This window comes from Sturnus vulgaris, chromosome 5 (assembly GCF_052056855.1).
Source record: "Sturnus vulgaris isolate bStuVul1 chromosome 5, bStuVul1.hap1, whole genome shotgun sequence".
NCBI classification, from domain to species: domain Eukaryota; kingdom Metazoa; phylum Chordata; class Aves; order Passeriformes; family Sturnidae; genus Sturnus; species Sturnus vulgaris.
The window spans coordinates 64,875,466-64,901,759 of record NC_142247.1 but is presented as its reverse complement, the minus strand read 5'-3'; the positions used below and the strand labels follow the sequence as shown (position 1 = coordinate 64,901,759).

The 26,294-nt window shown below is 35.4% G+C and overlaps 1 protein-coding gene across 4 annotated transcripts in view; it reads left to right on the top strand.

Annotated features, from left to right (window-relative positions):
* The window catches only part of CACNA2D1 (calcium voltage-gated channel auxiliary subunit alpha2delta 1), a 354,960-nt gene that overhangs the window by 282,455 nt on the left and 46,211 nt on the right, over positions 1-26,294 (top strand). For all 4 annotated transcript variants that reach the window (XM_088165884.1, XM_088165883.1, XM_088165882.1 and 1 more), the window contains exons 13-17: positions 16,814-16,892; positions 18,981-19,030; positions 20,656-20,745; positions 23,913-23,981; positions 25,565-25,639. In XM_088165884.1, the coding sequence (XP_088022010.1) occupies positions 16,814-16,892; positions 18,981-19,030; positions 20,656-20,745; positions 23,913-23,981; positions 25,565-25,639 (363 nt within the window). The remainder of the gene's footprint in view (positions 1-16,813; positions 16,893-18,980; positions 19,031-20,655; positions 20,746-23,912; positions 23,982-25,564; positions 25,640-26,294) is intronic.

Genomic DNA, 26,294 nt, shown 5'->3' with positions numbered 1-26,294 from the left:
GGACTATGTTGATATTTATCATTTTTAGAGGAACTATGCAATATAAGGTGTTAAAAAGTTTTCAGTGTTTTACATTAGAGTCAGTTCATGGTATAAATATGTATCAGCATATGTATCGTCTTTCCTGCTCTGCATTTATTTGACCACTTGTCTTTGTGTTTTGCATAAAGCATATAAAAGATGAATCTTTATTGTCTTATGTCACAGTCAGTCACCTAGGAACCACTGAGTTATACTTTCTTTTTCTTGTACTTTCAAAAGACCACTTATTCAAATCTATTAATCCTTGTTTCCATCTTCCTGTTGTAAAATTGCTTCAGCTCTAGAAGTATTTTCATTTTTATGTCAGTTAATTTGTAAATCCATGCCATGAAAGAAGCTTCAGTGTCAGCCCATCAAATAACATGATTTAGTACAATTGTTTGCAGTGTCCTTGGTGTAACCTTCAAATTAATTGAGATAATGCAATAAACACTTGAAAACTACTAAAAGAGCAGCCTAGAATCTAGAGCCTGAAAAATAGTCCCTGTAATTTTGACGTTTTAATCTGTTTTAAATAGCATACAGATATATTTAAAATAGTTCTGCATAAATAATTTACAGTACGAATAGGAGGATTATTATAAAACTTATGTAACACAGATTTGGGGAGGAACATTTTATCTGTTTGACGAGGAAAATCACAGTTGTTTCACCTTTCCATGCCTTTTCCCCTTTATAAAGCCAGATTTTATTATCACATATTGCAACTACATGCTGAGCCTGATATTTAAAAACTGGCATGTTTACCTTTATGGTGACATTTGGGGCACTCACATTAAATGTGTAAAATACCACACATGCTCTAAACTTCAGGAATGAGGGTGCTAAATTTCATTTTATTTGCACTCCTCCTACAGATGGCTTCACTGAAGATAGCAATATAAATTTAATTGAAATGTGTGCCCCGTAGGCGTTTATCGTGCGAATTTTGAATTCAGGTTGAAAATAGAAAACCACAGATCTTCGGGGCAAATTTTCCCCTTGGAATCTGTATTTGGAAAGATTGCTCAACTTATGTGAGTAGGAAAAGACCTTAAACATACCTCATGCACTTTTAGTTGTTGGAAGTTTTGTAGAATGGCAGAAGTTTGTGTGGGTTGGATGAACTGACCTGACACACAGATGCAGGATTAGTCTGACCCCTTAGGTAGGAGCAGAACTATAAACTGGGTCTTATGTCTTATTCTCACAGAATTATCTACTGTAATTAATACAACCTAATTTTTGTAGACTTTTCTGACACTATAATTTGAGTGGAAATAATGTGAAGAGAAGTTTTCCAACAACGCAGTTCCATTTAGAATATCTGTATGTAATGGGCACAGAATTGCTACAGTGATAGAGATCCTATGGGAGAAAGCTCCAGCTTGATGGAACTCCACTGGGAAGCTTACAGCTGCCACTGAGTTCTTCCAAATGGGACATATTCAGCATGTCAATAGAGTGATAAAATGAAATATTTATGAGAAAGAACTTGTAAAACTTTCATTTAAAAAAAAAAAACAAGCCTCCTGCTGTTTACCGGTGGAGGGAACCATTTTCTTTTTTGGTTTCAATCTGTTAGTGCATAACTGCAGGTCAATAAAACCAAAATCAAAACTATGTTAATTTAGGCAGTGGTGTATGTTTTGTTCTAGATGAGTGTTGGTCCTGACTACAAAGAACCATCAAAACAGCCCATGACATTTCCACCTTGGGTATTCCACATGGAATTCTCATCAGGGTGACCAAATGTAACTTTTTATGGTCACTTTACAGAGCTTAAAATTGAAATAGCATCTTTCACAACACTAGTGTCAGCTTTGAATAGAGCTGAACAGCTGTCAGAGTGCATCCCAACAGGTTTTGCATTTCTGAATGTGTGGTAGACTTGTGACACAGGATATAACACAAAGTAATTAAATTAACAGTTGAACAAAGCTTTAGTTAGCTGCTTAAACTGGCTCCCCAGCCCTTTTCATAATCACTGCTGCCTTAAGAATGTGTCACCTTCCAGCTGTTAATTTTAGTTTATTGTATGTTCCATGATATGCACAAATGGTAAACCTAAAATATTCTGGGTGAAACTTGGGTCAGTACTTAAAAATTCCATAATCCATTACTTTTTCTGTCAAAGTAAAAAGTGGAAACTGTTATTAGAGTATTCACAGAAGAAGCATCTTATTCTAAAGGCAAATTACTTTTTTTTTTTTTACCTCTTAGCTGCAGTTATTAATTAAGGGCTTGCAATATACCTACTGTCCCAGTTTCTGAATTCCTAACATAAATTAATTCCATTACAATAATGAATTTAAATATACCATATCAGCAATCTCCCTCCTTTAACACTCATTACCCAAATATGTTTCAGTAATAGTCAAGCTGCACAGTACTAAGCTAGGTAAGTCTTGAGTCAATAAATCCATGCAATAAGAGTTTGGTGGGGGGGGGGAGGTTGGTGGGTTTTCTTTTCTTTTTCAGTACACATTTTCTTTTTAGTGCACATTTCAGTACATATTAGACACACATTTTTTACCCATAAACTTTGATTTTGAACGACAATTATCTGATGGTAGTGGAGCTCTGTTTCCCCCACTAGGAATCTGAGTTCAGTGATACTCTTTCAAAAATATCTATACACTATTATTTCAACAATCATCTTCTCAGCTAACTTTTTTGGCTACCATGTGTCCATGCCCTGGCAATGTTCTTGGATTACAACAGTCTGCCCTTCTTTCCTATCCTATCTCTCACTCACCCCTTTATCTTTAGACAACACCAAATATCACCAAGCCTTTCTGGGAGACTTAATAAGGAAGTAATATCCACTATATTTTTTTCTGCTTTGTTCACTTTTCCATTCAGCCATCACATCCCCTGTGCTGTTCTGTGTGTGGACACCTGGGTGAGGTCACTGCAGACTTAAAAGAGGTGCAGCAGAAAGTGCAGCAGGGCTGAGGGGGGTTCTTTTAGGAAGATCTGCTTGCAGAACCTTTTCATGCATGTGTCAGCACACACATGTCTTTGCTGATGTGAGTTTCTCTTTATGCTGCTGTTTCATTATGAGCATGATTCTGGGTTGCCACGTGGCATTTTTATCTCCCATCCAAGATAAGAATCCAGTGGAGGTGTTGAGAACTGCAGAAGACTAATCAAAGTTTTAATATAGCTCTGTTGAAAAGTAACCTTATCGGTTTTATTAAAGTCATGTGTATCTGTTACATAAAACCCAACTGGCAGCTTGTTTCCTTCAAATTTGGCATGGAGGAGGCTATTTGATACTTCTATTTTTGTTGATCTTCAATTCCAAACACTAGTAATAGCAATTGATTCAGTGCATCACATTGAGGTTGATGCTGCAGATGGCATAAAATGATTAATCAAGGCAACAAGGATAGAATATCAGTTAATATAGAAAGCACATTATGTTTGTTTTGGGACAAATGCAAGGGAGTCAGACTGCATTTTGCTTATTTATACAAACAAAATGCTGCATATGGCATAGCTGCTTGAGGCTAGACATCAGAGGGTCCATCCTGTCTCAGCCTCCCCAAGTATTAACTGTGAATTCATTCCTGTGAATTTACAATTGCTGTGAAATGCCTTGTGATTTGATGATCATCTTCTGTAATTCAGGAATTGGAGGGCTGCGACTTTCTGCAATGAGCCTTTTACTATCTAGCCCATGTCTAATGATGTTTATCTAACTTCTTCTTTAAAGTATCCAGTTCCACAGCTTCCTTAGGTATTTACATTCTTCTCTTTCAACAGCTACCTGTTTACAAAGCTTTCCGAAATTTCCTTAAGACAAAGTGAGCTTAGAGGGTTTAGGGTTTCTTTTTTATTTTTATTTTAAATTCTTTAATGAGAACAAGTAATTCTTATCATAGTAATATCCCTTCCATTTTATGAAACAATTTCTATGTTGAAACTTTCATCTGAGTTTGCTATCCAGTTTTTGTCTTTTCAATTAAACAAGCTAATTTCTTTCAGATTCATCAAATGTGTATCTTAAATTCATTCAATATTCACTCTTTATTCTTTACACCCCTTTCGTGTATAAAGGCACATTGTCACTCTTGAACAGTGAGAGAAACTTAAGAAACTTAAGTATCAAGAGAACAGAGCATTTTCTATATATATTTTTTTTTAATGCATGTCAGCACTTGGGTAAATATATCATAGAGCATAATTTATCATTTTGGAACTGTGTTATATTATTGAACCATAAGTGGGTTTTGCTTTATTCTGAATATTTTTTCCCTAGATGTTTGGAGATTTTTGGTTGCATGTTTTCTTGGGTTTTTTTTATTTGTTGGGGGTTTTTTAAGAGTTCATCTTCAGTCTCAGTATCTGTGCTTGATTTTCCATGTCGTTTTAATCCTATATTACATTAAGCTGTTTCTTCTTGTATACCTAATGTTTTCTTCTTCCTGAATTGCCATTTTTCCTTTAATCCTTCATTCTTTAGATTATCTTCGTACACTACTCACTCAGCTAGCTAATTCTCTGCGTATGCTTGAGTCTGTCCCTTACCCTTTTTTTACTATATGAAATCTTCCTTTCCTTGTAATAAAAATCACTTCTCAATCTTTCACTCAAAGTATTTTCTTTCTCCTAGATTTACAGATAATTCTGCCTTAAAATTCAAAAATAATTTGACTATTCTTGGCATCTTCTAGAATAAGAAATTTTCCTAACCTGCTACAAGATATTCAGTAATTGTGTCTCACATTACAAGTTTTACCTGCATGAACTTATATATTTACAGTTATAAATAATTTTTCTATGCTTCTGGCATTTATTAGGGGAAGTGCAATAGGTAAAAACTGACTGTGATGAGTCAGTTACAGAGAACAGAGACAGAGAAGATTTAAGTTGCTTTACTGTAAGGGCCATATAAGAGAGGCTCACATTTCCCCTTATTTAAAAATACAAAGAGTGAAGAAAATTCAAAAGTTAAGAATTGTTTTCTGCAGATAGAGAGGACAAAAAGGATGAAAGGAAAAAATATGAGTATGATTATGAATATTAAGAGATACTTTTATGTAAAATTGCCCATTATTACACGATTCTGACATTTATATGATCACTGAGTCTAGAGCTTTCCAAAGGCTAACTTTAAAACATTGGTTTAAAAATGCAACTTTCTGGGAAGAAACTGCAGAATTTTTCCACTTGAATATGCAATGTAACTGAGGTAGCACAACTGAATAATATTTTTTAAATAATTAACTAATATTTAGTGACTCTAAAACTTGATAGAAATCTTAGTTTCTAAATGCTGCTTAGGCCACCTCATAGGCTGGTGTTGAGGATTTGTCTGTTAGTAGATGGAAAGGTTTGCCAATGCACAGGTGGAAGAAGTGGACAGAAAGAAAAGTTTTTTCTGGGCTCCAAGAGGGAAAGTACAGAATAGGAATATCTTTAGGGGGCAAGAGAATATGGGAACAACTGAAACAAGCAGATGGTGGCAGAAGTTGAATGCATGCAGCAGCCTAAGCAGATGACAGGTTAAGAAGGAAATAAAAATTTCAGGAAATAAAGCTACAGTTCATTTGGATAGCAAGAAGTATGTGCTTATATATGCAAGGAGCATAACAGAAGAAAGGAATGTGAAATGAGAATTAGAGTGCAAGTGTAGGTGAACTGTACATTTCACCCAGGCAAGTAGAAACCTTGTTGTAACTTCAGTGTAGGGTATTAAAGATTGATGCAGATGTTGTAAGAAGGGGTTGCTTTTTAGGAGAGATCATCAGCACATGAGAAGTGCTGTGTTTGAGAAGTCTTATCCAGAGTAAGAATTACTAAATATCACTTAGAAGGTCATTTTCTAAAGCATTTTGGAGGGAAAAAAAATGTATATATATATAAATACACCCTTTATTTTTTTTTAAAAAAAAGCAAGGAAAAAAGTCATCTTACAAGTAGGAAATGAATATGTAAACAGAAAATACTCCAGTCTTTACTTAGAAAGTGACTCGGATTCAGAATCCTGATTAGTCTCAAAGAAAAAGCTAAAATCTGCTCTGTCATATCTCCAGGAAGTCACAGTTACATTCTCAAATCTTTTGCACAGTACAGGATAGAATTTAATATGCAGAATAGGTTGTCTTTAATAGAAGAATAAGAAGCTGACTTTGCAATCTTGTACTTGCATGGTTGGGGAGGTATGAGCTTCTAATTATTTTGAGGTTTTTACATTTTTGTAGATCTTAGTCCTAAAAAATAGAGAAAAGAAAACTTTAAAAATATTTTTTTATTATTTTTCAGAAGATAATCAGTTACTATATGCAGTCTTTGAATTCTTATCCTATTATGTATCTCCATTCCTCTGTTTCTGTATTCAACTTGAATTTGAAGTCAGTAATTTCAGTTGAACTCATATGCATGTTAGCCTTGTATGAAATTCCAAGTAATGTATTCAGTGTTTACTGAGGCTTAGATGGGAATTCTGTCCTTCATAATCTCGTCATAAATCACGTGCAAGCGAAAACATCTAAAGCATAATGACCACAGAACCTGGAGTGCCAGCTGCAAATGTACTTTTTTTTTTTAATAATTCTGAATTTATTGATGTGGAATTTTTTTTACAGGGAAGAATTTGGTTTATTTGCAAATCAGTGTTTTAAGCTATCACTTTGAATTTTATAGTCTTGACAATACTGTATTCTCAATCCTACGTGTAGACATGAAAAAAAATAACCTCAATGCTTTTAGTTGCAAACTTATTCTGTATATGCTATTTCATTTGAAAACCAAAAACAAAGACAAGCCCTCTAATGCAATGTTTTGTGTATAATAAATTTCTCTGGAAGAAGCATATTTATAATTAGGGCTGAACACCTCTTTTTTCCTAATTTCTTTTTCCAAAAATAAGACTTTGTCAGAAATTATTAAAATTCATTTATATCATATTATAGACTGAGAAATGGCTTATACCTTGTCACATAAAGTATGATTTATTAAAGTAAATTTTCTCTGCTCTTCTCTTTCATCCATTAGGAATGCAAAATTTCGATCTAAATTTGTTAAGAACATTCTGGTACAAACTGTTCCATACACCAAGGCTGTACACACCCTATCCCTCAAGGTTGTTTTACCTGTGGTTTGAAGGAGAAAATCACTTGTATTTTCTTTCTGAAAATGTAGTTTATTTAACTGATTAGAAAATAAATGAAAATGTGTATCTTTCAGCATATGAGTGATCTGTGACATGATTAAATTTATGTTTATCATTAACAGCACACGTTATAGGTGGCAGCTCTCTGTACACGTGCAGTGCTTCTCATAGACAGTCCTGAGATTTCAGGTGCAGTTTGGCAAGAAGTGCAACGAGTGGGCATGAACTGCTTGAATTAATGATGGGCTGTGAAGGACATTCTCTATTCCATGAGTGCACAGAAGCCCTGCTCTTTCAGCCCTGCTCTTTCAGCCCTGCTCGGGCACTTGCCAGCTGCTGACAGGCAGCATCAGCACTGCCTGCCTGTGGCAGGAGTGGCACCAAGGTCAGGCTGCCCTCAGCACAGCCCTGCCTGCCACTGCTGACTTCCCATCAGCACAGCACACAGTAGCTGTTAGGTTTTTTTCCACCTAGAAAAGGAAAGCATTGAAGCAAAAGGAAAACTTGCAGCATTTTCATCCCTTAGTCTTCCACTTCTAAGATATCATTCTGTTCCCAGTCTTCAAGAAACAGTCTGTGAGCATGAACAAAGTCCCCTCACCTGTTTGGGTGGCATACCCTTTCTAAAGCTCCCTGAAACATTTTTGTTTAGAATTTTCATGTTCCTGTGAGAGTCAGCCAATTACACAACTAGACATGAAATTTGTGTAATTTATAATTCCAGACAGGGAGACTTCTTGTAAATGGATTCTGCTGGAAATGAGGGCTTCTGAGGGTCCTTCCTTTTCCAACCTACCCTTTTCCCTCTTCTGATACTCAACTGTCTGGCACTTGCAACTGTTAGGATTCAGTCACTTTTCCATGCTTCACAAGAACTGGAGTAAATGGGAGAAAAAAATTGAGAAAGCAACTATACAAGATTATTTGTGTGGGAAAGAAGAAGGCAGAGTACGTGATTAAAATTAGTACTTGAAATGACATATTGAAATATTCCTTTAAATGCTTGGATGATATTTGTAATACTTCTTCCCTGGGATTTATAAGGACAATGAAAAAAAAGAAAAGAGGGCTTAGTGTCACAATATGAACTGTAAATATCTCTCTAATTAATCCAGTCCTTTCCAGCTGCTCAGCTGCCTCCAAATGTTGTTTTGACTATCAAAGAAATGTCTAAAATGCTTTTAATCCAGAGTACAGTGGGAATTACTTTGTCAACTCCCTTGTCTGGTTCCTGATATGGGCCACCAAATTTACAAGAAATTCTCAGAAAAAAAAAATTGTTTTCTTCGGAGAATGCTAAATGATGAGTGTCAAGGAGAAGCAGCTTAGGGAAAGGAGGGATTTAATTGTTTTTCATTTCAACAGGGAAAATATCCCCAAAGAAGCAAATAGATCAACTGAGTAAATAGAACATGGGTAGTCGAAGTAAAACATTCAACAGATGAATTGTTGACAAGATGCCAGTATGTTCTTTACCTGAATTTGGGAGGGAGGATGAGGAGCTGGAAAATCACCTGATGCAACTGAGTGCTGTACAGGGATTTCTGAGGTAGGGTGGGGTGATAAAGAGCAGCCCTTCTGGTGGGAAAGCAACCACTGTGTCCATAGCCTTTGAGTTATATCTACAATTATTCAATAATTTATAGGTTTTACTGGGTTAAATCTGGGAAGTTTTTGGCCTCTGCCAGCTGGCACACTCCCAAAGTGCTGAGACTGCTCCTGTGGCAGCAAAGATTGGGGAAGAGGGAAGGAGCAATGGCTTGACTTCTGTGCATGGTTGTGGGCTCTGCTGACAGAGTTGCTCTAAAGGCTGGACCAAAGCCCACTTTTTGGCAGGGTTGACATAGGCAAATTGACTCTCAAACATGAAATTCAAGCACATCAATGTGAAGTCCTGCTGGTGTTTTTGGGAGTACAGCCTTTCTCTTTCTTACTGCTGTTCTTAAGCAATATGTTATACAAGCTAATAAAACAGAGCTGATTTATACCCATACCTAGAGAACTTTGAGATCAAGAACTTCATTTTGCTTGAGGAGACTGTGCAGTACAGAGGACACTGTCTCCTCGTCATTATGTAATAGTCCAACATAAAGTTACTGTGAGCATACAAAACTGTGCTTGTACTCCTGTGATACTTGAGGCCCACCAAAGATTATGTCTAAACGGGGTAAAGAATGAAAGAATTACATAATAAGTCGTCTATTCTATCCAATTTGGATCAGTTTAGCAGGGGTAGAGTAGCAGGTGTCAGCAGGGAATTTAAAGTTTCATTCTTGTAGCTGTGTGGCAGCAGAGGAAGGGGCACCACACAGCAGCCCTTCTGTGAGTAAAGAATGAGGTGCTGTGGTTCCACAAGGTGGCACTAAGAAGTTGTAGAACAGTGTGACTGAATTAGTATATTGTTTTTAGCTCTGTGAGAACGGTAGTTCTGAAATTTTTCAGTGTAGCTACAATAGTGTTTTGATCATTAATCTGAAGTAGAAAATATCCTCGTTTTCTTGTAGATATGTTTTCTTTGTGAGGGAATGAAACAAGCTGAGAAAAAAAGCAATCTATTCTGTCATTTTTTAAGCACTTTACAGTTAGCAAAATATATTTCATGGATTCATGGCAGTCACAACTTCCATGAACGTGCACCTTTCACTGTATGTATGTATTACATATTCAGGTATAATTCTCAGTTTTAATTCCTGTCCTTGAATAATTGCTTACAACTACACAATGCATCAGTGTTCTTGATCCTATTTTCCTAATATATTAACACCATTAAATGGTTTGGAGCCCATATTATCAGTATAGAATAATATCCAAGGAAAGTGAGATTCTCCAATAATCTGATATGCAGTAAGCATAATTTTTATTTTAAGATAGAAGGAGGATTAGCATTAGATTGTAATGTGAGCTAATTTTTAGAGTGTCATTATTTCTTTTTGTTATTAGGCTATAATTACACAGACTATAATTAGACTATGAATTAATGAGCTAGCATTGCAGTTTAAAGTTTGAGGTTGAATTGTAGTGAATGAAAGATATTAATGATAGGGAAGATTGCAAATACACATGGAAAGTTTGGAAGAAATTATTTGCTGTGAATAAATGTCTAAAATCGTATTTCCAAGGACCTATATTTCTTTAAATACATGCTTCAATTAAAATATTTTCCTTTGGTTTCAAGGGGTCACTTGCATAGTTATATGCCCTGCTGAATCAGAGTATGGAGGGTCATTTATGGAAACACTCGAGTAGTATCAAGTAGATTTTCAATTCATATGGATTTATACTCTTTTCATGTCTATAAATTCAAAGATGTTCAGCCTGCAATCATCTTTGCATTTAAATATTTGAGACCTAAATTTTTCTTTTCGTTGTTTCTCATGTGGTTTTTTCTTCCTAGTTGCCCTAAGTCTACACATGTTTTGGAGAGTACCCACAGCAAGGGACAGATCTTTATGTAGTCATAAATGTCAAAAATATAACTTGATACATATCTGCTGGTGTATGATGCCATTCTTTTTATTTCCTAATTTGACATAAAACTGTGAATTCTGCTTTCTGAGTTCTAGATCTTCCAAACTTCAGAACCTTGGCACTTGACTGGTTGTCATTACCCTGCTGCTTAGCTCATCTCTGTTTCTTTTTCCCAACTGCTATGAAGGGCAAAATGCACCAGCAGCCTGACAGTTACATACAAAAGCCTCCATCTCCAACTTCTGAACTTTCTCGAGCCTGACATTCAAAGCCAGGGAGGTTCTGAATGTGCTGAAACTGAGAATCATAAACTCATCCCTCTTTTATGTGAGTACTGAACTCTCATAAGTTTAGAGGCACCTGTGTCCCAGTAATTTTGAAGAGCTGAGCCTTAGGGCTCTGTCACAAGAAAACCAGCCTTACTTGCAGGAGTGATCCAGACAGCTGTGTCCACACTAATAAACGATCCAGGCCCAAGGTGCAGGCTGGAGGAATGTCCACAGTTATCCATAACTCTTAATTGTTAACAGCCCCAGCTGTCTGGTCCTGGCCTGTGGCAGTCAATTCTTTTAGCAGTGTCAGTGTTCAGTTCAGTGATAGCATGAGCTAGTGCCTATTCCCAAAAAATTCTATAGTGAGATGACCTGAGATCATCTCGGGGGCAGGCAGGCAGGGAGGGAGGATGGCATAATGGTGTAGCCACAGAAATGTGAGCCATAACGAGCCACTTACCCTCATAGCCTGAGAAGGAAAATGGGTCATGTCCCATTTTATGTAGTGCATAAAAGACGACTTAAGGGATCCTAAAATTGTCCTCTAGCACATGGTTGTGAGTCTTGCCCTGCTGTTAAACTCAGAACTTCTATTTCTCTTCCAAGGGGGAAAAAAAAAAGAAAAAAAAAGAAAGATGAAATTGCTTAACATTTATAGCTCTAACCTAAATGGTTTAGGACTGTGTCCCTGTATTCCTGAGCTAAACAGTTCAGCATGATGGATTATTAGCCAGAATTTAGATGATAGTCTGTATTTGGTGTATCCTGTTGGCTAATCCTAGGTGGTTTCCTAGTTAGTATATTGTGTTTAGAGATTGCCCTCTGAAGTTCTCTTCTCAGTTTAAATCGGTCATAAATTTATTCTGTTCTCAGTTAACTCACAGCAGAATCCAAAATCATCTTCAAATTTCTGTCCACAGATATAAAAATGTAAGAAAAAAAATTGCATTCACAGTTTTAGCTAAGGCAGCTTGAAAACCACATAACATCTCCCTGGCCTATGACACAAAACACAAAAATGATTAAGTGATTTACAAGCTATATTTGCAAGGGATTTAGAAGACAGAATGCATAATAGAAAACAGAGGAGTAGTTTTATGGTTTTATTGAGAATGACAGGCTTCTTATGTTGTCCTATAATTTAAGAGGTATACCTATTAAATATAAACTGCAAAAAATTTTTCCTCATATCTGATAATCTGTAAACCCATTACTGGGTAAGATAATTTCCTGGGTCATGCTGGAATTACTGAATTATTTATTCCCCTTTATCACAGCTTTTCTTGTTGTATAGTGAAAAATATTATCTGTGAATCTTTACCTGAAGCTATAAAGGCCAGAAAAAAATGTTCTAAAATCTTACTGTCATCGTGAAAACCAATGTTGAATGATTTGATGAGCTCAGTTTTTGGTCATAGTCAGTTTGCTTATTTAGTGGTAGAGCAAGATGCAAGCTTTGTCTTTTATATTCTAGGCATAAAATGACAGGATTCATCTTGACTGCATCCAGTTGAGAGAATTAATTGTATAGCTCTCTTGGTATCTGGAAAAATAGACATATATATCTCCAAAAGTGAGTTAATTTTTTCCTAAGCAGAGAAATGAAGAGATGCACAGAAATTGTTATTGAAAGCTCTGTCATTCCATTAGCACAGGATTCAAGACAAATAATTTATCTGTCAAAAAATGTGCATTACTTCCACTCTGAGTGGCATGCAGTGCTTGCAGTGCTTGTAGGCCTGTGGCAGGGGAGTTAGAATGAGATGATCTTTAAGTTCTCTTCCAACCAAAGCATTCAGTGATTCTACACTGCCTACACATATAGGCGGTATCCTAAATAGCAACTGCTTTGTGTTTAATTACCCCTTTAAATTAACTTCAGTCAAGCCTTAATTTTTTGTAATACTCATAACATAGTACACCCAAAGGAAGCATCTAATTTAATATTTCTTAATTTTATTCCAATAGCAAAATGAAGAAATGAAATGCATAAAAAGCAAATGAGATCTGTAGGGAAAGCAGCCTTTTCATAGGTACCTCTTCATTTTTGTCTTCATCACAACTCTCTTGAGTGCCATTGTCCCTTAAAATCTGTAGTAGTCAAAATCTTTTTTACTCACCTTGGAGCTTATGATCTTCTTCCACTAGAAAGAAATAAAAATAAACAGCAAATTTGTTTTATAATTAGACAATTCTATTTTGTTCAATAAAGTACTTATTCCTCTATTTTTGTAGCATTCTTTTCTGTCTATCACTTGTTCTGATTAAGAGTTGGATTTTTGCATGTATTCCTTTGATGTCCTTCATAGGTTCCTAGGACCAGCCAGGTTGCAAGTGACTTGCAGAGGTCTCTAGTTTGGTATCAGGTCTAAGATCAGACCAGGTTGCTCAGGGCCATATCCAGTCTGGTGTTTAAAACCTCCAAGGACCAGATTCACAGCCTCACTGGGCAGCCTGTGCCACCCAGTTTGGTTGCTTATTAGTATATTCCTCTACTATATACTGTAAATTATTATAACAAAGAATATTTTTTTCCAACTAGGTTTAGTCTCAGTGAGGAAGATGCAGAGAAGTAGTCTTGAAAACCACCGTGCTAAAAATTAGGACTTCTATACTTCAGAAAAATTTCAAGACAGTGCCTGGATGGGCTGGCAGGGCAGGCTGGTGCCCATCTCTAGATCTTCTCAATTCTAAGGATACAAGTTTTCTAGAAATACTTTACTTTGAATAGTTCATTGAAAATCAGAAAGCATGATGGCTTCTATTTGTTTATCTTATTTTTTCAGTTAGTTTTTACTGCTTTGGAAGTTATGTTTCTTTATGAAGAGAATAAATAGATGTGCCTTGAAGCAAGGTTGCCCTTTCCCTAGGAAATGTGCTGGGGAACACAAATGTCCATCCCCTAATGAGGGTGGTGGAGAGGAGCTGTCATGGCAAAACCTCCCAGGAACTGCAGTTTGCAGAGAACCCAAGAGTCTCCAGAAAGGCAGAGAGAAGAAATATCCAGGCCTCAGTGGTGATGGAAAACAACTTCTGGGGATCAAAGACTACTTGGCAGTTTGCTTCAACTGAGAAACCCACTTAGTTGGTTGAAACCAAGCTTAAAGGACAGGCACAGGGAGAGGTGCTCATACCCATTGTGTCTGATCTAGTTGCTTAAAGTATTCTTCTTAGTCATAAATTCCCTATTAAAAGTAATTAAATGATTAAATGTTTGGTGGGGTTTTTTTGTTGTTTTTCTTTTTTTACTCAATATCTTACTGTCTTCTTTGGAGAGATGTCTATAAGGAAAACATATAGACAAATATGTCCCAGTACTTTAGCTGTGTCCCTTCACAGAAAATTTTAGAACAGAGCTTTTTTTTTTTTTTTTCCCCCCTAAAATTGTCTTGTTTAATTTGACTTGCTGACTCATTTTTCCAGCTGGTCTGTCATTCTACTCGATTCCAGATGAGGCAATAGGAAAAAGAATACTCTTTTGAATATCCCACCCTCTTGCCAAACCAAGTAACAATTAAAATCTCCAATTTTCATTGCAGTTCTTTATCTCTGTTAATTATCCAAGGAACAGTAAATCAGATATATTGTCTCCTGCTTGTTGTCAATAATTTAAATTCTAAATTCTTTATAGATTTGTTGCAGATTTAACACACTGCTGCTTTTCCCTAAATTACATAGCATTTCGCAACTTGAATCCAATTCAGTGTTTCATTTTTACATTTGAGATCAAATGCTAGACAGTCCAGTCTAATTGACTCATGTGTTTTCTACACACACAAGAGAACCCACATGACTTGGTAGCTTTTAATCCAAAAGAAACACCAGGTCTCTCAAGTATCTAATTAGTGTCCAACAGTGGGGTTTTTCCATAGTTTTTGAGAAGAATCTGTTCTGAATCAAGTGCTTAGTGGACAATAAACTGGGAGCAGTGTGAGTTCAAAAAGAACAGGAGTAAAGAGGCAGGGACCTTGTGAGCAGAGAGGTGCCAATATAGAATAACATGGTGATAATCAGATAAGAAAAAAATAGATGTTAATTAAATAGAAGCTGAAAGATCCATTAGAAGAATTATAGCTGTCATTTTTTTAAAAGATGTCAAGAATAAAAGGGGGATGTGACACGGTATTAATAAATGAGAAGTAAACATGCCAGGTGAAGTAATTTTTGCACTGTCACTACTGATTTCTTCAGGGTCATAGAAGATATTTTTTATCTGTCTTTATATATATGAACTATGAGGAAAAAAAATTACCATCATGCAGGCATAGTCATTTCTATACCTCCCTGTGTAACCAGAAATGTATATTGGCCTTATTAGTGGGGAATGACCCTATATGGAGTGGTCTAAAACTACAAAACAAGCACTTAAATCGGTGCTCATTGCAGCAGAAGAGTTGCTTTAATTCTCCTTTTAACTGCAGAAACAAAGGGGCTGTATGGATAAAGCAAATCAAAATGTGTTGTTAATTAAAAATGGCATCCAGCACAAAGCTTTGTTTGCCCTTCTGACATATAGGGGTCAACACTAATAAAGTTTCACCATTTGCTACCTGCTGATGGATGATGTGAAGCCATTCCTACAGCTCTTAGTTAATCCTTGAGCTCTGATTATGTCACACAATTTTTTTTTGCCTATTTGAGAAATGAAGATTTGGGAATTAATTGCACATGCTAAATAATGTGGTGAAAATATTTATAAATAGTCATTAAATAACTTAGCAATGATCAGTAGTTTACAAGGAGTCTCTGCAATTTTAGAGTGTATTATTTAATGAAAACATTACCTTATTACTTATTCACAGCCTGCATGCAAATTAATTGTTGTATATTTTAATTTCAAGCATCAAATCCGTAGAAAGGAATTTTCATTCTGATTTCATGTTGTGATCTGTGATTTTTTCATTGAAGTGGTAAAGATAAAGATCCATAAAGAAAGAGATGCCTAAAAAAGAAAAGCTTTCTGACCCTTGAACAGAGGGACATGCATATAGTGAGCAGCTCATTAAAACTGTTGGGAAAATATGTTACCCAGCTTTTAACAGAAACATCCAAATTTAGAGCAAAATATTCAGCTAGAAGCTGAAACATAGTATTTGTAATTTTTCTATGTCTCTAGTAGGATTTTTATATTTTTAAAGCAATACAAGTTTAGGGTTTAAATTTTTCTCATTCAAATAAGAAAATGTGCATTGAAAATAATCTCAACTGAAAAGTCTGAAAAACTTGGAGAGATTTTGGTGAATTTTTCTGGAGCTGTAACTGTTTACAGATGCTGAGGTTACATTAGAGTAGCATTGTGTAAAAAATAGAATTATGCTAAAAAACCCCAGAACTTAAATGAATATCCTGTGCTTAAGGTGCGAGATCAGAAGCTTAACCATTGTATGGAAGTCTGTTGAACTAATTTAGTGGTTTTACATAAAGAAGACTTAGTCTGAGCAAAATGAGAATTTGTTTGTGTAGTATCAGAAAATGTCATATTTTATATCTTAAAACGTCCTGTTTTGCATTGTTTTGAATTCTACTGCCATGCACATTTTTATTGTCATTGGTAAGCATCTAATATTGATATGTTTTGTCAACTAATTTAGCAAAACCTGAAGAGTTAAAATTACCACCCTAAAATAAAAAGCCTAAAAATGTAAATACTTCATGAACAATCACCAAAGTAAGACTTTTAAAATATGAAGGCTGTGTCAAAGAGCATTCTTCTTGATACTGCTTCATGGAAGAAATAATAGGAATACATAAAATGACATAATCTATTATTTTTTACATTTTTCATATCTATTATGGTGACAAAAACTGGAAAATTCATAGTGTTCTTTTTCTATTCAAATTTAAGAAAAATCCAGGTATCATTGACTTGAGGGTCACAACTAATAAATAATAGATAGTTTTTACATGCATTGGTTTTTAACTTGCACAGGTACGTGTGTTCACATTTTCTGTTGGCCAACATAACTATGACAAAGGACCCATACAGTGGATGGCCTGTGAAAATAAAGGTACTGTGTCTTTCTTTTAAACTGGGCTTCACTAAAGCTTTGGATAGGTAATATCTTTACTGTTCTCTAAAAATGGCAGATTTTAGCTTGAATTTTAGCTTTATTGTATTTGTTATCAGACGTTCCAAAAGTTAATTTATTACATAATATATACATGAAAAAAATCACATGTAAACAAGAAACTGGTATATTTATTTCTTTATTTACTTTATTTAAAACTTTATATTGTATGAAAACTGCCACAGTAGTTTTTATAATAATAAGCCATTATGGTTCAGTTTTGAGAATATTTGTTGTAATAGCCATCTATGTAAAGTTGGAACTGATGACAGATAAGAAATTAGGCAAAGCTGTTTTAAATTAAGCGGTCTGGACAAAGGGATTTTTGTTTGGTTAGTTGGCTGGTTACATTTCTTTCTGTTTTTCTCCAAAATTTGCAAGGGATCAGATGCTTACAACTTTTTCCCTTTTTAAATGAAAATATCAAAACAATTCTTGCTGTGCTTTCTTCATTTCTGAGAGCATCTTGTATTTTTTATTTTTATCCTGTTTTCTGTATGTAGGACAAAAAGAAAAAATAAAAAAGGCAAAAGTAAAAAAGTAAAATGTTTTCTACATGAAATTTTTACATGAAAAATGTACTCAGAAACATTTTAAGAGTGGGAGTAAGAGGAGTCTCAAATATAATATAACTGTACAGCAAGGCATAAGATACAGAGATGTAGCAGAAAAGATAAAAGAAATAATAGAAATTAATAGAGACAAGTAGAAAACATATATTTTATTAAACATTTGCTTATATTTTAAATAGAGCAACTTCCAGACCTGACCAAAAATGTAAAACTATTTTACAAATTGGTGAGAAGCAAGAGGAGAGAGGTGAGCTGGATTACAGAGTCTCAAAAATTAGGACTGCCAGGGAAGGAGATAAAGATATGCTCAGGCAGAAGAGTAACATAAAGCAAAGATAAGAGAAAGGCATAGATACAGGGAAAAAAAATACTAGAAGAATCTGTAGCCTGGGTGAATAGCATACATATGTATCATAACTTCATAAAACCCTCAGCAGGCTGACAAGTCATGCAGAAGATACTACAACTTCATGAAGAGCAGATTGTGTTGTCAGATAATAGCAGAAAATTGACGTTTGTGTTTTGAACAGAATTTTTTTTTACTAATATCTTTGTATCTCAAAATACTGTGTGCATGTGACATCCATTGTTTTAAAACAAATGAGGAGCAGCTGGTTTAAAGCATAACCACCTATGTCATCTTATTACTGAGGCAAAATGATCATAATCTTCTGTCCAAAATTCCTGTGATTATTTGTTTGTACATCCAAAGAAGCAGTTTTATTTCATTTTTCCTTAAATTAAAATATTTTGCATACAGCAAAGGAAATTACTAATATCAATACTTTTATCTCTCCAATCCCCTGCTCTTCCTTCCAGTCTGACTTAAAATTTTCTTGGACTGAAGATGGATCTCAGTACCAGGCTTTAGTCTTATTATATGGACAGCATTTTAAATATTTTTAATTCAAACAAATGAGCAATACGATCAGTACTAAATAAAGACATTTCTGATACACATTCTCTGTGTAGGAGAAATACCCCCTAGCTTTTTTTTCGTTCCACAGAGTGCCTTATATTTTTATACCATGAATTCACTCTTGTGGCAGACCATAGCTATTCTTACATTCCTACATGCATTCGGCATATAATTTTGTTGCTGTCACAGCATATTAAAATAAACATTAAATATGCTTGCACATCATAGTAACTGGGATTTCATGAGTATAAACTCAGTATATGATACAGCCTTAAACAAAACAGCCAAAAGAAACAAATTATAGCTGTCATTGCTTAAGGGTAACTACCTTGGTATTGTAGTTACTGCCTTGGAATGGCATGGTGACCCATCATTTAGCCATGCATTGTGGTGGCATCTACTAAAAAGTATTTCATTCAGAAACAGTAATTCTAGTAAAATTTAGACTAGAAATTATAAGCTAAATGAAATTCCACAAGATTGAGAGGCCAGCAATCTATCATGGTAAAATGACATTATTTCTGTTTCAAATTTTAGGTTATTATTATGAAATCCCATCTATTGGAGCCATAAGAATAAACACCCAGGTAAGTGAGCTGGCCAAATCCAGATGCAGTTTTAACACACAGAAAGTGGAGTAATACATGTTCTTGGATATGTTTGCTCTTTACCTCTGCTAAAATCAATAAAATTTCAAGATACACTACATTAAGAAAAGAGAAAAAGATTTAAGGCTTTCTTCTACATTTAAGGGATTATTCTCTTAAAATGTTATACTTTTTATTTTTGGTGGTTGCAGTGAACCAGTTTAAAACATGATCCCTGTTACCCTGGCCAGCTGGCCTGTGTGCTGGTCACAACAGTGGCCACATTAACATCCTCCAAAGCAGGCTGACCATGTGCACACCCTGGAGTGTCTGAAGTGCTCTGTATCCTGCAGGCTTCTGCACAAGGACTTTGCTTTAGGCTCAGCTTTCCTCCAGGTCTTACATGGTCCCTCAAACTTTGATGCTGAGATATGACAGCAATTTTATTATAAAGTTCTATAAAACCAGTGTGTCTGGGCATTCATAGTTCACCTTCTGCCATACTTTCTGCATGGTCCAAAGGGTTTGTATTACATGGAGGAGGCTGTGGATGTATGTGAGGGGATAGCTCTGCTAGATAGAGCATCTGAACTCAGGTGGGTGCCACACTACAAGCCTGCTTTATGGGAGAGGTACCTGGGTGGATCCAACCTTTTTGGAAGAGACTGCACTTCTTTCCTTCAAAAAGGATGCAGGAACATTTTAGCAGACTTTCATGTAGATGAATAAAGGCACAGGACTCTGGGATTATATGATGAGATCAAAACTGAAGAACAGTTTAGAAGAACAATTATTCCTTTCAGTTTTCTGAAAGTCCAGGTACTCACAAGTCCAGAACAGAAGAAAAATATCATAGCAGTTCTTTGTCCTTCCAAGGCCAGGCATGACATTTTTTGGCAGAAAATAAGAATCCTTTTTTGGCTTCAATAAGAGCCCTTTGATTCTGTTAAACTCTTCCAGACAGTGCCTGGCAAGACATATCCCTAAATAAGATCAGGCAAGTAGAAAACGTTGATGACTGAAAAAAGTTTCATGACATCCACTCCCAAATCAGTCCAGAAATCTGGCATCTCATAAGATCACCAGCTTCAGCCATACTCACAAACTGAAGGAAGGCAGGAAAAAGAGGTTTTATAGCTCTGATTTTTGTAATTCCAATAGAAGTTATGCAAATTGTCGCCATAGGAATTTAACATACCCAGACGTTAACACCACTCACCCTCCACTGCCCACTCTTTCTTCTGGGTTGATGGTTCTGTCTGTAATCTGCTTGTAATTTCTTTATGTCATTAGCAATTAATTTTGGAACAAAAAATATTTATAATTCTCATTTTGTGGAGAGAGAATGGTGGTTGTGAGTGTGCAAGGTCTGTGTGACTGGGAGTGAAATAAAGGAATTACCTTTTCTGTAATACTGCAAATACTGCAAACTGAGGATTGAATTATTTTGTAGTACAATTTTTAAGAAGTAAATAAATGCTTCTCCTATATTAGTGGTGACTTTTGATTTCCTATTTTCCCCTGATATTTTAATGATTAATATTTAATTACTGTTTATTTCAATATTGTTTGTGCTCTTTGATCTAATAATTGCCTTCTGACGAGTTTATTACACTTTTTGGCAGGAATATCTGGATGTTTTGGGAAGACCAATGGTTTTAGCTGGAGAGCAAGCCAAACAAGTCCAATGGACAAACGTCTATCTCGATGCTCTGGTATGATCTGTATTTATCTCTACTAAACTAAGAATTTTAGAAAATCAGTAACCATATGGTTCTGCTTTCCCAAGAATCCAATTTCTTACAGTTCCAAAATTGATATTCTTGTTTTTCTAACATCTAGACACACCAATACAACAACCTCTAGGAAAAGACCTATTTATAATGTGCTGTTCTTCCTTGCACCTAGTATGCTTTTAGGTGTCCTGATATTTAGCAGATGAAAACAGTTTATTCTCTGCAGACTTTAAAGTGTAGGCCATCACTGTTCTCAGCTTAAGAAAAAAAAAAGCAAATAATTTTCCAGTGTTGTACCTACTGCAGTAAAGGTCATTTGTTACATTTCTGGTGAGGAATTCTTAGAATTCTTAGTTTTTCCTGTTCCTTTTTTTTGTTGCTTTTTTTCCCCTTCCAAGGAACATTACAGGCAGAATGAAATCTGTCAGTATTACTAAGTATTTGCACAAATTTTGAACTTGGGTTGTTGCAATTGCTTGCTTCCTCAAGGTAATGATTTCTTTAACCTTTAATTGGACAGTGTAAATAATAGGGAAATAAACAAAAAGATACATGAAAAACCTTCTTACTGCTGAATTTATCACTTTAGTTTTGTAAAACAAACATACTCAGGAAACTACAGAAGGAAAAGTATTGTTAGCAGAAATCTAATCTCCTGCTCTGAATAACCTACTTCTGAGCAACAGGGCAAAAATTACTGCAAAATGGTCATTTGGAATCACGTATTTATCCAAGCTCACGTAGCCATCTAAAGTCATGTCAAAATGCACATCTTCCCATCAGTCAGCATTTCTGTAATTTTTTTATCAACATATAATTTTTGCTGTCAATATTACTGAGCATGACACAGAGGAACTAGCTTTTCATTGGAATTTCAATACCCAGAAGTTCATTAACCATGTTTTGTTTGTTATTGTCGAGGTACTTACTGGAAACATAAAGGATGTGATGACAAAAGTTCTTATGCTCTGTACATATCCTGTTGTAAAGCCAAAGATAAATTTGTAACTAGGAAGAGATCTGTTTAGTCAAGTAAAATAAGTGACACCTTCAGGCATCTCCTGTATTACTTTATATACTCGGTGGGTTCATTCAGTCTTTCCTTCAAGGTTTTCTGCATTCATGTGTTACATGTGTGTTTGTGAGTATATAATTATATATAGACACATTTGTGTATGTACATACACGCACATATATATATACACATAATTGTATGTAAATAAAGAAGGACAACATAAGGTAAAGGCTCAAATTTGTGAACTTTCTCACCACAGTTGAGACCATAAAGGCATGGGTTTATCTAACCCCCTCTGAAGCCTTTTCCTGATTCTTGTTTGTGTAAGGGAGTGTGTCTACGTTGTCACTTTTTTTATCTTAAATTCCCTAAAATGATTCCCTCATGTAGGGCGTGCAGTTCTCCTGCTTCTGACTTACTGGACTCATTCCTATAATTTAGTTCTTACTGTCCAGTGGCTGTTTTGTGGCTAAGATTTAAAGTAATGCACAGCGTATTACATGAAGCCACATTAGTGTATAAATTCAGGTTATACAATTCTGAAGAGGTAGTTTCATTTCAATCTGGCTTTAATAATTTGATGTATTTGTAGCAATTCACCCCTCTTTTCTAGCCCTGTTTATTCAGATTTTATTACTGTGTTGCTCCGGCTTCATTTTCAAGGTAATCCCAGAACTTTCAGATACTTTTAGGTTTACTAGTTAGGCAGAATTTATTCATAATTGCTGTCCTCTTTAACTTTTTTTTTTTTTTTCCCAAATGAAAGGGAGAAAAGGGATATGACTCCCAATAAACTATATAGAAGGAGTGTCTCAATAAACTACATAGAAGGAGTGTAAGCATAAAATGAAGGGAAAAAGTTTGAAATGAAACCCAAACAATCACATAAAAAAGGCAGAAATCTCCCTATGGGCAATTTGGAATGGAAAACAAAACTTTCCTGTCTATCTGAACATAAGATGTTCTGGATCCTATTTTCAGTATGATTTGTGAAGGTTACTAAAAGAAAAACAGATTTCTTATATATTCCCACATAAATGTAAATTCCTTGCCTCAGTACCAGAGGAGACTGAGATTTTGCTGAGCCCATGATAGACACTCAAAAGCAGTGATGATAGAAAAAGTAGAGGAATTATCTGTTGTATTTTTGTCTTGGTTTTGCCTTTCTGTGTTACCTACCTGTCGTGGGCTAATCCCAGCCATCAGCCAAACCCAATGCAGCCCTCACTCACTCCCCTCACTTGCTAGTGGGACTGGGGAGACAATCAAAGGGTAAAAGCTGGAAAACTTATGGGTTGAGACAAAGACAGTTTAATAGGAAAACAAAAGCTGTGCACACAAACAAAGCAAAACAAGGAATTAATTCACTGCTTCCCATGGGCAGGCAGGAGTTCAGCCATCTCCAGGAGCTGGGAACACAAACACCAGCACTCCAATTTGAAATGTACTATTTTTATGCTTGATTTTCCTTTCCTTTCCTTTCCTTTCCTTTCCTTTCCTTTCCTTTCCTTTCCTTTCCTTTCCTTTCCTTTCCTTTCCTTTCCTTTCCTTTCCTTTCCTTTCCTTTCCTTTCCTTTCCTTTCCTTTCCTTTCCTTTCCTTTCCTTTCCTTTCCTTTCCTTTCCTTTCCTTTCCTTTCCTTTCCTTTCCTTTCCTTTCCTTTCCTTTCCTTTCCTTTCCTTTCCTTTCCTTTCCTTTCCTTTCCTTTCCTTTCCTTTCCTTTCCTTTCCTTTCCTTTCCTTTCCTTTCCTTTCCTTTCCTTTCCTTTCCTTTCCTTTCCTTTCCTTTCCTTTCCCTCTATTATCTATAGATGTGTGCATAGTGGATACTGTTGCTGCAAATATGTTTTCATAACACTTAGTTTTTTTTTGAAACTTCTATATTCTAAATTGTTGACCATCATATATTTTTAAAAAATAATATATTAATCCCACTAAATGTGGAAACAAAAAAAAATCATAATTTCAACTTTTTATTCATCAAGTCAGTGAAGTACTATTACTTTTTTTTACAAAAACTGAAAGTAATTGTTTAGCCACATGCATTCTCTCATAGTTCTAATGTATTATGGCTTAACATTTGCTTTTTAACTAAAAAGTAATTTTCTCCCTTCTTTATTGGTTATTTTCTAGGAGCTGGGCCTTGTGATTACAGGAACCCTGCCTGTCTTCAATCTAACAAGGGAACAAAATGGGAAAATCGTAAGCTGTTCCTTCAAGAAAAAAAAAACAAAAAACAAAAAACAGCAGTCATATAAATTAAATTTAATGTTAATTACCTTGAAAAATACATATTTCCATGCAACATTTTGCAGTGTAATTGTCTTGTACATCAGAAACAAAGGGGTCATATCTACTTACCCAATAACCTCCTGGGAACAAGAAAATGCAGTGCATTCTTTCTACCCTTTGATCATTCTGAGTTCCAGGGTGTGACGTTCCACTGTCTATCCCTGTGCCTTAGTGGCAGTGGGAATGCATTAAGTGCTCAATAGATGAGAAGTAGATGATGATCTTATTTAGCCCTTTCCAAGAAGTAATGTCTACATAAATTTCTAGCAAATCTCTGAGGCTATGACATTTCAGGGTAAAAGGCAGTGATGCAGAGAATATAAATTAGTTGGTCGTAACAATAATAGAAAAGAGCATTGTATACTTAGACTAAATTCTAAGTGTTAAATAAATGCAATTGCATATCCCTATTACTCTCTGACATGGAATCTGTGTCCTCTTCACAAAACAAAAAACAGACCTGGAATATACTTGAACAATGTGTGGTAAAATATTGTACTTTAGATATACTCCCTTCAGGTCAAAATATACAGAAATATAGAAAAAATATTTGATTCAGTTCCTCAGCTATTACATAGACTCAGAATGAATCAATAAGGGTTTGATCACTGCCATTTCTTTAGTTTACTTTCAGAATAGTTCTCTAAGTTTCCCTTTAAAAACAAAGCAATAAACAAAAAAAGTTGCATAATCTTATCTACAAGACAATGCCTGGAATTGTCTGAATCTGGTTCAAAGTGACAGACTACTGATTATCAAAGGATGTCTCTCTGAGAAGTAAAACAGATGTGATCTGGTACACAGGATGAAGAAGCGAATTTGAATCTGCTCAATTTGTACCTCTACCTGAATTTATTTACAGGCTGCAACATACCTCCTCCAATAAATTTTACAAATTTATTTAATATGGAGAAGGAATTCAGGTGACACTATGTAAATGACTGCCCTCCTTTTCTATAGTAGGAAAATAAATTATAAGCAAAATAAATGTAGTGCCTGAGTCCCTGACTTCAAATGCTGATGATTCTTATATTCAGTGGGGTTTTTTTGTTGTGTTGGAATATTTTTCATTCATCAATATACTGTAGCCCAAAGAGTTTTGAGATTTCACTTACCAACTGCCCAACCTAAGCAGATAAAGTAGCTCAATGTTGGTGCGGGTAGTTTAGTATCTGCATAACTGGCACTATTATTGCATCACATTTGCTTTCACCTTTTTTGTTCTTATATATATTGTTTATTCATCCTGGAAAGTATCCATCTTCAGAAATAGTTTCCATACTCTATACTAAATTCTAAATTTTTAAAATTTTATTTTGGATCACTTTGACACTATTTAAAATATTCAGAATAGACTCATAACTAAATAGACAACTTCTCAAATCTGTCTTTCAAACAAGAGATGAAGGCAAAAATAAAAGTTTACAGACTGTTGCAGTTATTCTGCATTGGAAATATGTCAAATGCATACTAACATTTTGGGATTTTACCAGAATCAGCTGATTCTTGGAGTAATGGGAGTTGATGTCTCTTTGGAGGACATAAAAAAACTGACACCCCGATTTACGGTAAGCTGCTTGCATTGGTGGTTTTTCATGATGTATGTTTAATGTGTGATTTCTGTGCATGCTCTTTCATAAGTCATACAGCAATGACTGGATTTGAGTCAAATCACCAGCAGGCTTCTTTTCATATATTCTTTTCTATTGTTGTACATTTTCTGGTGGTTTTCTCTCCAGCTGTATATGTGCTTCTGTGCAATTTGCCCATCAGGATGCACTGTGTAAAAGTCAGCTTTGACATTGGGGGATATATTACAAGTAATTATCTTCCTATATCTTAAGGCACTGCTCTTTATTTAAGTGTTTGGTTCTTAATGTAGAGTACACAATGATTTCAGCTGATAGTATTTGCCATTTATCTAGGACTGCTCTTTGTAGAAAATTTCTTTCATATAGGTGTCTGTGTGTACCCTACTCTGTATGACTGACTTATTTATGTAGACACCTAGCTGTGGAATTTCTATGAAAATAACTAGTGCTGTGGAAAACAAAAGCTGAAGAAGAAAAGGAACATCCCAAATGTGACTGAAGGCAGATCCACAGTCCTACATTTAGAATGGAATAATCCCACATCACAGCTCAGGCTGGGACAGGCTGCCTCAAAGGGCAGGAAAGGACCTGGGAGTTGTGGTGGAGGACACGTAGAACATGAGTTAGCAGT